A 13,196-nucleotide genomic window follows, 5' to 3' on the forward strand; every position below is an offset into this window, starting at 1 on the left:
CTGCCCTTCTCTACGTGCCACTTCCTGTTGTGCACATGGCTTTGTGTTAATCCCCTGCGATTTACCCTCGCCTTTTTTCTGGGTGTGTGTAACTAGGAGCAGTGAGTGGCACACAGCATCACATCTCGGTGTAGGGTCACACCAGCACATAAACGTGGGGTTTTGCAAGTGTGCACGTTTGTGTGGCCGGTTGATATTGTATAATACACGTTTGCCTTTGCCTCCAAGTGTTGTGTTTAGAAGTGTGGCTAGTAATTTGCCAAGGGTGTATGCACCTAATTATGTGTTTGTGCGTTTTGTGTGTTGAGCCTGTCCCCTCTTCCTGTTCTGTGTAATAAATGATCAGTCCGCGAGTTTTCGTGAGGCCAGTGCGATGTTTGCTCCTATGCTGCCATCTGGCGGTTTGATTGTAGATCTCGCATTTCTAGACTGAATGTTGAGACTTTCCCATTTTCCATCAATGTGTACAAAATGTGAGCCGTCCTCTCATTTCATTTTGGTCACTTACTGCTATCCGATTTCTAATCTATCCTCTTGCTTGCCTTCACTTCTAACTTTTCACCAGTCATTCTCTCACTTCTCTGCAGCACTTTTTCTTTCCTCACACCCGTCATGCCTTCTTTCCATCACCCCTTTCTTGTCTAACCCGCCTCGTATCCTTTACTTCGCCTTTGCCTGCGCCTATCTGAACCCTGTTCATTGCACCCTTTAAGACGCCAAACTCTCTCACTTAGCCCTCGCTCTCTTCCCCTCGTCTTCTGAATATCTCCTTACTCCTCAACCATATCTTCCTCCTCCTCTCTCCGCTGCTTCTTATCGGCTTTCCCCTCATCTCTTCTCTCTTACTCGCTGCCTCCTCTCCACTGGGCCTCCTCTTACCCCTTCAGCTTGTCTCCTTCACCCTCCCCGCCATTACCTCCTGGGTCCTGGCTCTAGGTCGCAGGAGTGAGCCCTCGCCTGGTCAGGAACCTCCCCGACGGACGGCTGGACCTGGAGGACTTGGAGTCTAAGATCCAGCATGGTTACCCGGACCCTCACTACCCTCACACTCGTCTCATCTGTCTGGAGAATACCCACAACCGAGCAGGAGGGCGTGTGCTACCGCTCGCTCACCTCCTGGAGGTAGGTGCTCACACATGTTCTCACTGCTCCTATTGCAGGAGGCAACCCACTTGCGAGCATGCATTCCCCCCACTTTCGTTCAATTCTTTGGTTGCTAACAAGGTCGAAGCGATTTTTAAAACAATTGTTTTTATTTATAGTGCGATTCAGTTCAAATATAACTTTACATCCATGATTCAATTTATTTATTGGTATATTTATTTTTTATTTATTGTTTGCTTGTTAGGCGATTATACAATAAGAAAATACTGTTTCAAAGCACCCTTTACATTTGTGTAACACACTAAACCCATGGCCATCAAGGCGCAGTTGCAGAGCAAAGATAAAAGTTGGTGTTGCAGAACAAGGTCACATAGCAGAGAGTCAAGTGCTGTACTTAAAGACCCCGGTTTTCAGCGGAAGGATAGCTTCCGCTCTCAGCGTAGAGGGGTAGTGCAGCATAGGGGGTTAGTGAATTCCATCGTTTTGCTGCGATGACTGGGTAGGTAGTGCCACCAGCTCTGGCCATTCTACCTTTAGGCAAGATGAGCCGCTTGGCATAGGCAGTTCTGGTCGGTCTTGTTGACTGGGCTCTCACAGATTTCTGCGAGTGGTATTGGTGGGGCGGGGGGCAGTGTTAGAAAGGGTAAGCCCTGCGACTGAAGGGCTGTGAACACTGTTTTGCTGTGGCGGCGTTTGTGTTTTATTCGTCACTTCATCGTGCTTTCACAGTTTGAATTGTTTTTTGGCGAGCGAGTGGAGAGCAAGAAGCAGTCTCCCTTTGCTCCACCCTGCGGACAGCAGACAGCACGGACCTCGGAATATAGTAAAAGGTGAAAAGGACGCCTTTACTTCAAGTATTACACAAACTGTCTCTCCAGTGATGCGCAGGTCACGTGTTCAACAGCTGTGTTCATTAGGGCTCCGGGAGCGCCCTTGCGGCGTAAGCCCTGCGACTGAAGGGCTGTGAACACTGTTTTGCTGTTTGGCGGCTTTGGCGTGTGGAGTGGCTCCCTGGCTCGTTGGGAGTAAAGCCGGCACTATCCCTTGACAGTGCAGCAGGTAAGAAGTTAATTATGGCCTAGGCAGGCCCTCAGACACGCTCAAAATTAAAGCACTCTACACAGGCGACCGATAAAACTTTGTTGCCGGAGGGGAATCTGTACACTGACAAATGTGATTTAGAGGGATACAGCTGGTCGTATCAAAAGAAAAACAAGCTACTGGCTGTTGTCACATATATATAGAGATGAAAATGCAAATCACGAGTGAACGGCCCCCTGCTTTTCCATCGTTAGCGCAACTGTCAAGCAAACATCTCTCAGAAACCTCTCTCTATATGCCTTCAACGTCTTTAACAGGCGCCGCAAGGAGCGGCGCGGTAGCTGTAGTAAAAATGGGAGACAAGCGTGGCACAGATGGAAGAGAGGGCGCCCAGACAGAGTGATTGGGCTCGAGGGCGCTTCAGATGACGTTGCAGGAGACGAAAAGTTAAAAATCAACACTACTCTATGCCCAAGTCCAAATGAAACTACACACAATGGTGAAAGAGGAAAAGAGATTTCTTGCAGCATCTGATCCATATGCACATCTAGAGAGATATCTTGCTTCTCTACAGAATCTGATCTATATGCACATCTAGTGACATATCCTGCTTCTCTTACAGCATCTGATCCATATGCACATCTAGAGAGATATCTTGCTTCTCTTACAGCATCCGATCCATATGCACATCTAGAGAGATATCTTGCTTCTCTTACATAATCTGATCTATATGCACATCTAGAGAGATATAGTGCTTTTCTTACAGCATCTGATCCATATTCACATCTAGAGAGATATCTTGCTTCTCTACAGAATCTGATCTATATGCACATCTAGTGACATATCCTGCTTCTCTTACAGCATCTGATCCATATGCACATCTAGAGAGATATCTTGCTTCTCTTACAGCATCCGATCCATATGCACATCTAGAGAGATATCTTGCTTCTCTTACAGCATCCGATCCATGTGCACATCTAGAGAGATATCTTGCTTCTCTTACAGCATCCGATCCATGTGCACATCTAGAGAGATATCTTGCTTCTCTTACAGCATCCGATCCATATGCACATCTAGAGAGATATCTTGCTTCTCTTACAGCATCCGATCCATGTGCACATCTAGAGAGATATCTTGCTTCTCTTACAGCATCCGATCCATATGCACATCTAGAGAGATATCTTGCTTCTCTTACAGCATCCGATCCATATGCACATCTAGAGAGATATCTTGCTTCTCTTACAGCATCCGATCCATATGCACATCTAGAGAGATATCTTGCTTCTCTTACAGCATCCGATCCATGTGCACATCTAGAGAGATATCTTGCTTCTCTTACAGCATCCGATCCATGTGCACATCTAGAGAGATATCTTGCTTCTCTTACAGCATCCGATCCATATGCACATCTAGAGAGATATCTTGCTTCTCTTACAGCATCCGATCCATGTGCACATCTAGAGAGATATCTTGCTTCTCTTACAGCATCCGATCCATATGCACATCTAGAGAGATATCTTGCTTCTCTTACAGCATCCGATCCATGTGCACATCTAGAGAGATATCTTGCTTCTCTTACAGCATCCGATCCATATGCACATCTAGAGAGATATCTTGCTTCTCTTACAGCATCTGATCCATATGCACATCTAGAGAGATATCTTGCTTCTCTTACAGCATCCGATCCATATGCACATCTAGAGAGATATCTTGCTTCTCTTACAGCATCCGATCCATATGCACATCTAGAGAGATATCTTGCTTCTCTTACAGCATCCGATCCATATGCACATCTAGAGAGATGTCTTGCTTCTCCTAAATGATCACATTTACAAAGTGCATTGAAAGGTGTCTGGTGCTTTCAAGTTGTCCTGGAATCCTACATATCCGACAAATCCGCTGTTCTCCCACCAGTCCAAGACGTGGTCCTACTATCATGAGACACGGAAGTTGAGTTAGCCTTAGGGGTAGAAACCCCTTTATAAGAGTGGGGGATGGTAACATTAAGGTGTAGGGCTGAGGTTCGCCCATTAAACAAGTGCATGATACCAGTTCCTGAACGGTCTTTTTCCTGGCAACACATTCAAGATTATGGATGAAATCCCACGTGTGTGCTTTCTTTGTCAAACCATGTATAAGGCGTGTGATATCATCATCCCAATCAACCTTCAGGCCAATTTTATTCATGAAGTCAATAATCGCTTCACAAAAACCCTTATGTGCCCTATTTTGGGTCAAAAGTGTGGCTTGGCATACAAGCCGATATATTGGGTTATCATTTAGTTTACAATTGTTGATGTACAACATGTCCTTATTTATGGCAGCCATCATGAAATCAACTGGAACTGATTTTTTTAATGCCCTAAAGATACAAACCATATCGCCAGATATTCCCTTCTAAGCTATCGAGCCAATTATCATTGGTATCTGTTAGGAAAGATTTAGGCAACTTTCCCTCCATATTCTATGGATCCCCCAATCTTTTTACTTTTGTTTTACACCTTGTCCTGACTTTTTACAGGGACGTGGAGCCTAAGCTTACTGTATGATGCAGGAGGAGGGGTGAGGGATGGCAGGCTGAGGAGGTTGTGAGCCAGAATTCAGGAGGAGCGCCGGGGCTGCAGTGGCATCCACTGGCAGCCTGCACTCAGAATGCGCTTCTTTGGCGCCTGATCCCATTGTGGGCCACATGGTCTCACGAGAGGTCAGCCGCAACTTCTTGCGAGTTTGTTATCTCTACAGGTACTTAAACCAAATGTGTGCAAGTACAGTTTTAAACACACCTCTCTAGTGTTAGAAAACCTGTAGTAAGATGGCCTCTACCTTGCTTCATTGGCATCATTTTCGAGACTCACCAGGGCCGCACCGCACTGACGCAAGCGCGTACTGCCATAACTAACCTGTGCTGACTCAGCCGTAAGCACTCGACACTCTACGCAGAGCCGATCGAGCAGGCACGTCTTTCTCAGTAAACAGGTATGTGTGCTGTCGAGTAATAAGACTGAGACATCTTGTGCAGATATTGTAAAGTGCCTCATACCCAAGGTCCCTCCCAAGATGCAGGTCCAGTCATACCCGAGTAATTATAGTAATCACTTCGCTGCACGGGTGCTGCCTGGCTTTCAGATTCTGCGATCCCTGGTTTAATATAGCCACGAGGAATCTCTTTTTTTTTAACATGTCCGGCGAGCTTTGGCATAAGCGACGTCCAAGAACATCACCCATTAAACACAAGGCTTCTCTACCATGTTATAAAATATTTAAAGGGACTATCCCCCTAACCCTCTTTGTGAAAGCAGAATGCTTCAAGTTTAAATTAATCACAAAAATAAGACACACGCTTTACAAGTTGAGCATGAAAAAGGGTCAGTTGTTTTTCTTTGACCCCACAGCCCGCTACCTGCAGTAGCATATCGTGAGCCGAAGCCCACGGATCGGTCACAAGGTAAGAATATGCCTTGATACTTCTGAAGTGTTTCAGGCGTTCAAGTCAAGGTCAGTAGACATTAACATCCACCAGTACGAGCCAGGCATGCTTGTATGGGTGCAGTGTAAGCAATTAAGTTGATAATACACTTGTAGGCGGGCATCTATTTGCAATTAGCGGGAGATCACAGCGCTCTCAATTGATATCAAGAAGAGAAGATTTAGAAACAGCCCTACACACTCTACATTAAGACAGAGGTCAATCTCATGTTAGAACGTCCACTACACAAATACTTGAAGGCTTCTAAAGTAGTCCAGAGTCAATAAGTTTGGAATTAGTTGTGTTGTCTTGTTTGTCTCTCTCCCAAGGAAAACAGGGTTTGTCATATTTGTTTCCACACCTAAAGAAATCTCACGTCCTGGTGAAGGCCCTCCCTGAACCCCAGCAAGACCGTCCCAGGATAGATGTATCTTGAACATGGGGCCGAAATACAGTGGGTCGACCCGTAGTCTGACTAGATAATGTTCCTGTGCTAGTCTGTTCCTTGAAGGACTCAACTCCTGCGCCACAACGCACCACACCTCTGTACTGTGTAATTGAGTACCTATTGGAAGGTTCCAAAAAGTGGATCCATCTGTAAAGACATAGGTTGTGGACCGTGTGACCCACCCATTATCACAATTTGCTCAATATTTATTTTTTGTGTTTAAAACTGTTCTTGCACACATTTGATGTACTAACCCCCTGGTCTGAACACTGTTTTCTCGCCCAGCATGTTGTAGTAATTGTCTGCACTGCGTTAACCTACTATGAAGTAGTCTGCACCTCTGTGTCTTGTTTTCCATACGAGTAATGTTTTCTACATCATTTTAAAATGAAGTGAATTAATAAACTGTTTTTTAACAGACATCCTGGTTTACGTGCAGACCGTTTGATTGGAATGGGCTGTGATTCCGGCATTTGGAAGTAACGCCTTATCAGTGAATGCGTAGAAGGGAACGTTAACCTGTTTCCCGGTTTCTGGAGCTTTGTGTTTCCTTCCCCCCATGAAACAGGTCCCCATAACCAAAAAAGTAGGGAAGTACCCAGAGAAATTCTTCAGTACACCAATACCCTACAGCAGCGTTCCGCCACCTACAGATGTCCAGATGTTGAAGACTATGGGGCTCATTACGAGTTTGATGGTATCTCTGTGGTAATACCATTGAGATACCACCAAATGGTATTACCATTACCACCACTTGTTCCGACGGTATTACCACTGAAGGTACAACTGGCAGTTTGCTGATGTAAATCACATTTTATGGAGTCCAAATGACCACAGTAGCAAAAAGGACTCCATTGGGGATTCTTAGGGGCATTAACCCCGGCAGAGTTACCGGATATTAATACTACCGATTTTTGGTGGTAAAGCTGGAGTTAATTCCTCTACAAACTCATAATGAGCTCCTATGACTCATGTGGTCCGTCACTATTGCAAAGAATGTCTAGGGCTGATGGGGGTTTTAATCCAAAACATCTAGAGAGCTAAAGATTGCAGAGCACTGCCCCATAAGTCAATGAAGGGCTCTTCATACAGGTTCTGGACATTACAGCACACCAAGCCAATAAGTAGTGGTGCCCAAATACCATCACTCAGTACAAACTAAGGGGGGGTTCCATCACATCGGCTTGTGCAATGCGTGGTGAGGGTTTGCCCGTAAGCTCAGGAGGAGGGAACATGCCCAAAATAGGACTGTACACATGCAAGAGGTTGCACATACAGGCAAGGGAACATTTCGCAAGCTCAGGAGGACCAGCGCATAGACTCCAGGGGACAAATGATAAGTAGAAGTCAGGGTGCGAGGATGTAGCATTGATTGTATTTGACTTTCCAGGCTGGATGGGCTCGACACTGCAGCCCTCTGAAGTTAAGCAGGATCAGCCATGGTTGGTTTGTGGATGGGAGACATGACACATGCACTGGTGTTGTGACAAGGGGCGTAAGCTTCTAATGATGTCAGCTTTAGGGTTGGGTCTTATGATTTACTGCCACAAAGTTACTTGAACTTAGGGCGATGGATCAATGGATTAGATTAGCACAAGAAAGAAGCTTCCAAAGTGTGAAATTCGCATGTGTATATGTGAGAAAATCGAAGGTAAGACGCATAAGAAACTTTTTCGGATCGATTGAAATGTGCTAAAAAATACATGCCTTATCCATTGAACCAATATCATTTCTGAGAGACCTTCCCCCATAATTATGTGTAACCTGGATGTCACCGGTTTGAATCCTGGAAGATAGTTTAGGCTGCTAAGCGGTTGGAAGACAGTTGAGGCGTTTGAACTGAGCACATGCTGCAGAGATCTGTGTTTAAACTACAGGTCACAGGTTTCAACATGATACCATAGCTACGTGGGTTGAGCACCAGTGGCAAAGATCTGTGCATAACCTGCAAGTGTACAGCAATCAGCAACGAGTTGAATACAGCTGTGAAGATCTATGTGCAATATGTAGAGCATGTTTTCATATCCGGTGAAGATTGTTCAGTGAGTTAAGCATGCCCCCCTGCAGTGATCCATTTCTAATCTAACTAGCTCAATGGTTTAATGCAACCATGTGAGAGATCATTCAGTAAATGAATACCATCTTGTTGGGTAATATTTATATCCACTGTTCATGCACAAGGAGACGATCCCATTTAAGGACTACGTTATTTTTTGGCTACTGAGGTGTGGTTTCAGGCTCCTAAAGTTTTTGGCTGAAAGCCAAGTGCCCCCAAGTTTACAAAATAATAAAGAGCCCTGCATGATGATCTTTACCGGGTAACACATCGACAAATATGTTGGAACCAAGAGCACACAATTCTGTGAGGTGCTATCTGTAAACTGCGTACGACTTGAAGAGCCAGATGACCCATCCTGATCATTTATTTAGCGACTTATGGCTCTGAACGAGTCAAAATCCCTTTCTGCCCTTAAATGCATAATTGGTGATGAGCACTGGTAGAGGTTTATCAAAATAAAAAGTAATGGAGCTGTGACTCAGGGTATTAAGGGGCCACACATGTGTCAAGGAGGGTGAGGCCAGTGCTGTTTGGCAAGCAAGTGTGTGGCACGGGGAAGATAAGGAGGACCTCCTGTATTGGTAAACTTATTTTTCTCTCAGTGCGGTCATTTATAAATCATCTTTGAGACCTCAAATCACCCTTCTCGCTGGTCTTAACTCCTCTGGAACCCCTACTTAATATGTACATGAACAGGTGATGCTTCAACAAGGGTCTGCTTCTAGAACAACGTGCTTGTTTGTTTGTTTGTTTATTTGTATTGCGCACCAGACCCAAGGGTATCAGGGCGCAGCAGTTACAAGAAGATGCACAACTTAGGTTACAGATTTACAGAGATACAATACACATCTTAGGTTACAAATTTACAGGGGTACAATACATAGGTGGATAATGACAAGAGGGCATAGGGGATGAATACAAATCTATACAAAAATTACAATAAATTACAACTCTTCCAATAGAGGCGCGTAAGCAGGCAGTGCTATATTACATCATGGTAACAGCAGCGAAGAGACTAAGTCTAAGTGGTGGTAAGATTGGTCTTCTTGGAGTGAGGAAGGCAGGGAGTTCCAAAGCTGGGCCGCTTTGACAGGAAAGCTGCTGCCTCCAACTTCGGATAATTTAAATCTGGGAATAGAAAGGCAGTTTGAGTGAACTAGTCTGGATGGTCTGGGGGAGGTCCGCCTGTGGAATCTCAGAGAGGTAGCTTGGAGCTGCATTGTTCAGTGCTTTGTGGATGAGCGACACAGTTTTTAGCTGGATTTTGTCGTTGGTCGAAAGCCAGTTATTTTGTCGCCTAATATCAGAAATGTGCTCTCTTCTGGCTACTCCAAGGGCTGCTCGAAGGGCATTATTTTGGAGAGTTTGGATTCTCCTAATAATAGATTTGTTGGAACCTATGTAAAGTGTATTACAGTAATCTAACCTGGACAGAATGAGGGCTCTAGCTAGGATGATGCCGCTATTGTTGGAGAGAAAGGGTTTGCCAATTCTAATAAGTTTACATGTGTATGCAGTGGAGGAGGCCAGTATGTTGACTTGTTTGGTTAAGGACAGGGTGGAGTCGAGGTAGAATCCTAAGGTCTTAACCTCCTTGGCCACTTTAATGAGGTTGTCGTCAATTATGAAGGAGGAGTATGCAGGGCCTAATTCTTTAAGGTTGGTGGGGGTGCCCAGGATGATAAATTCCGTTTTATCATCATTCAGGCATATACCGTGGGTTTGCATCCATGTCTGGATGATGAGATACACTCTGTTCACCAAGGTCAAATCCTGGCCGTAATCCCCTGAAAGTGGGAGGAGAATCTGAGAGTCATCTGCATAGTTAGTGTAGGTGATACCACATGGTCCAGGTCATCAAAAAGGGGCTTAGTGAATATGTTGTACAGAGTAGGAGAAACACAGGACCCCTGGGGAACACCACAGGTGATAGGGATAGGGTCTGCAGCTGCTGACGGAGAGAAGACCCTCATTGTTCTGTTGGTTAGGAATGACTCAATCCAAATTATGGCCTCTTTAGATAAATGTGCTGCTGAGTCAAGATGGCTGCATAAGACCTTGTGAGCCACAAGGCTGAATGCAGCTGATAGGTCGAGGAGAAGGAGTAGGGCTGATTTCCTGCTGTCCCTTAACTCGTCGACTTGGGCCTTCAGGTCAATAAGGGTGGTTTCCGTTCCATGTTGAGTACGGAAACCTGATTGGCATGCTCCTAAGAGGTGATATAATTCCAAGTATTTGAGTGTAGGCCACTTTGTCTACTAATTTTAAGAGAAAAGAAACAGTTGTGATTGGCCTGTAATTAGTGGGTATCTGGGGGTCTAAGGTGGTTTTTTTTTAACAATGGGAGCACCCACAATTCTTTGAGGTTGGTGGGAATGGTGCCGGTCATAAATGAAGCGTTGATGAGCTTCGATATGAAGGGAGCTAGATAACTAGCTGCGTCCTTGATGAGCTGGGCAGGGCAGAGGTCACCTTGGCAATTGGAGGGTTTAAGTGACAGAATAATTTTTTCTACCTCGATAATGGAGGTTTCAGAGAAGTTGAAACAGGCGGGTTGGTTGTCAGAGATATAGGGGGGCGTTAGGAGGGGATAGGGCCTTTTAAAGAGGCTTTTGTATGGGCTATTTTGTTTTGGAGGGTGGTTACTTTGTTAGCTAGTGCATGTTGGATGTCTGAGCACCAGTTTTTGTCTTTGGTACAGGTGTATGGGACCTGGATGGGGGTCTCAAGTTCTTTGAGTATTGTGAATAATTCCTTCATATTGGAATTGGATTGGGAGATATCAAGGGATACACGTTTAGCTAGGCAGATTTCTTTTTTATAGATGGATGAAATCTTAGTGAGTTTTGACCTATTAGTTTTGGATGGGAGAAGTCTCCAGGAAACCTCACAGATTCTCTTTTTTTGGCATATGTTTTTTAGGTGCGGTGTGTACCATTTATTCAAATGGGTTTTGGGCTTGCTTGGTCTCAGTTTAAGGGTGAGGGGGGGGGCGATAGAATCTAGAGAGGATATCATAATTTTATTATGCTCTTCGACCAGTATTTGAGGGTCTGTACTGTCTGGGAGTGAATTGAGGGTGGGGAGAATGGCAGGGATGAGTCTTAAAATCGTATAGCCGTCTGGTACTGCTAGCATGAGTATAGGGCCTGCAGCAGCGTGCAACCAAGTCTCGGTAATGGCGAGAAAGTCTAGGTTATCACTCAGAATCATATCAGCAATCTCTGTGGCATGTGCTGCCAGGGGCCTGGCCATCCCAGGCATTTATCAGAGCCCCTTTGAGAAGAGGGCTGGGAGATCTAAAGTCGATGTGTGGGGAGATGCAGGTTCTTTCCGCTTAGGTTTATGGGCAATGTGGTGTTTGGTAGTGGCGTGTATTGGACAGGTTGGTACTAGTGGGGATTTGGCAGGGCATAGTTGGAAGGGTAGTCTTCAGATTAGTGGTAGGCAAGGATCTAATGGAGGTTTGAATATTTTGGCACGTCTAGCAAAGAGTCGGGCATTCCTTATATCTTTTGTGCAGGGATTGCTTAAGAAAAGGCCTTGGGGGGCGCTACCCACTTGGGTTAAGTTAGAACGGGCGCCGGTGGTCATTGTGGGATTAGTTGAGCTCAGGGAATCACAGGGGTCCAAGGTAGAGGACCTGGCAGAGCACAATAGAAATTCAGTGTGATTAGTGAAGTTAGGGCACTGTGGTTAATAGCTGAAGTTAATATACTGGGTTAGGAAGTCAGAACCTTCTGATGGCCTGTAAGGAGGCAGGCCTAATAGTGTCAGCAAGGTATGATTGCCACTAGCAATAGCACGTTCCAGTAGAGGCATAGGAGAATACAGGCCTGGTACGGAGGGCAGAATAGGCTAGACTAATATAGCTAATATAGCAACGGCGCAAACAAACGGCAGTCGTGTGGGCACATTTGATGAATACAACCAAATAGGCAACTGGTACGTTCTTGTCCTGACTAGCAAGACTTGTCCTGAACATAGGCGCATACAAGCGGTAGTGAGGGCAAAACTGATACGTTTTAGCAGAATAGGCTAGTCTGACGTTGGCCTAGGTACATACAATGGTGAGATGGGCAAAACTAGTATGGTCAGCACAGTAAGCTATTCTAGTCTAGTCATCTCGGGCACATGCAGACAGTAGAATGGGCATGTCTAGAAGGACCGAATAACAGAATAGGCTTGTCCCACATTAGCATCAGCAACAAGCACTGCAGTGTGATGATTGAGGCGGGTAATATCGGCACAGTAGCATATACAATATCCTATACATGAACAAGCAATGGGGTAGGCAATCATGGGGGTCAGCAGAGCATGCTGGGCTGATATTTAGCATTAGGTGTGTAGCTAGTACAATTATGGCGGGGACCTGCAATGCGGGCTATGCAATTAGTAGCAGGTTGGTGTGTACGGTACTGTTGGTTAACAGTGCAGGTATAGAATGCTAACATACCCAGTGAGCTGTATTAGACAGTGCTACCGAGCTGTAGGTAGAAACAGAGTTGCAGGATTGTGCACGATAGTCACTGGGATTGTGCTCGTAAGGCAGAGCGCAATGGCGACAGTCAGATACACCGTTTTGCAGGGACTAGAATGCATACCATAGACTGTCACTAGTCCTAAGCATAGATGCAATATATAGAGTCCTAATTATAGAGTCAAACATGCACTGTCATGAATAGAATTTGGTAATTTATTCAAAAGCATGGGTCCCTAAGACTGAAAGTCACGCATTGTCGGGTGATATGGAGGATTTTAAGATGGATGATCTACTATATTAGAAGCCACAGCAAGTTCATGTGAGGAGCTCGTGCATGTCCCCTTTTCCTAGATTGAAAAACCAATCAGTTTGAGACACCTGTAGTCTGCTAATAAGTTTCATTGAAACACCCACAAAAGTGCATTACAATAGTTCAAGAGACTAGTTTCTAAGGCTCCTACTACAACTGCACACTTGGCAATAGGATCCCTTGTGAGTGGCCTGTAATTTTAACAAAGTGTGCACTCGGCCACTTGATTTGTAAACCATGTGTGTCCTTGCATCTGTTCATGCATTCCTATTGAAAAATTAAAAG

General features: G+C 45.1%; 1 protein-coding gene across 2 annotated transcripts in view; it reads left to right on the top strand.

The window, feature by feature from the left end:
* The window catches only part of LOC138583209 (uncharacterized protein R102.4-like), a 137,109-nt gene that overhangs the window by 65,111 nt on the left and 58,802 nt on the right, over nt 1-13,196 (top strand). Inside the window, exon 4 of one of the 2 annotated variants that reach the window (XM_069655244.1) lies at nt 937-1,122. The exons of the other annotated variant lie outside the window; for it this stretch is intronic. Coding sequence (XP_069511345.1) covers nt 937-1,122 — 186 coding nt within the window. The remainder of the gene's footprint in view (nt 1-936; nt 1,123-13,196) is intronic. 2 annotated transcript variants of the gene reach the window in all.

Source organism: Ambystoma mexicanum, chromosome 3q (assembly GCF_040938575.1).
Source record: "Ambystoma mexicanum isolate Mex_15411 chromosome 3q, UKY_AmexF1_1, whole genome shotgun sequence".
Lineage (NCBI taxonomy): Eukaryota > Metazoa > Chordata > Amphibia > Caudata > Ambystomatidae > Ambystoma > Ambystoma mexicanum.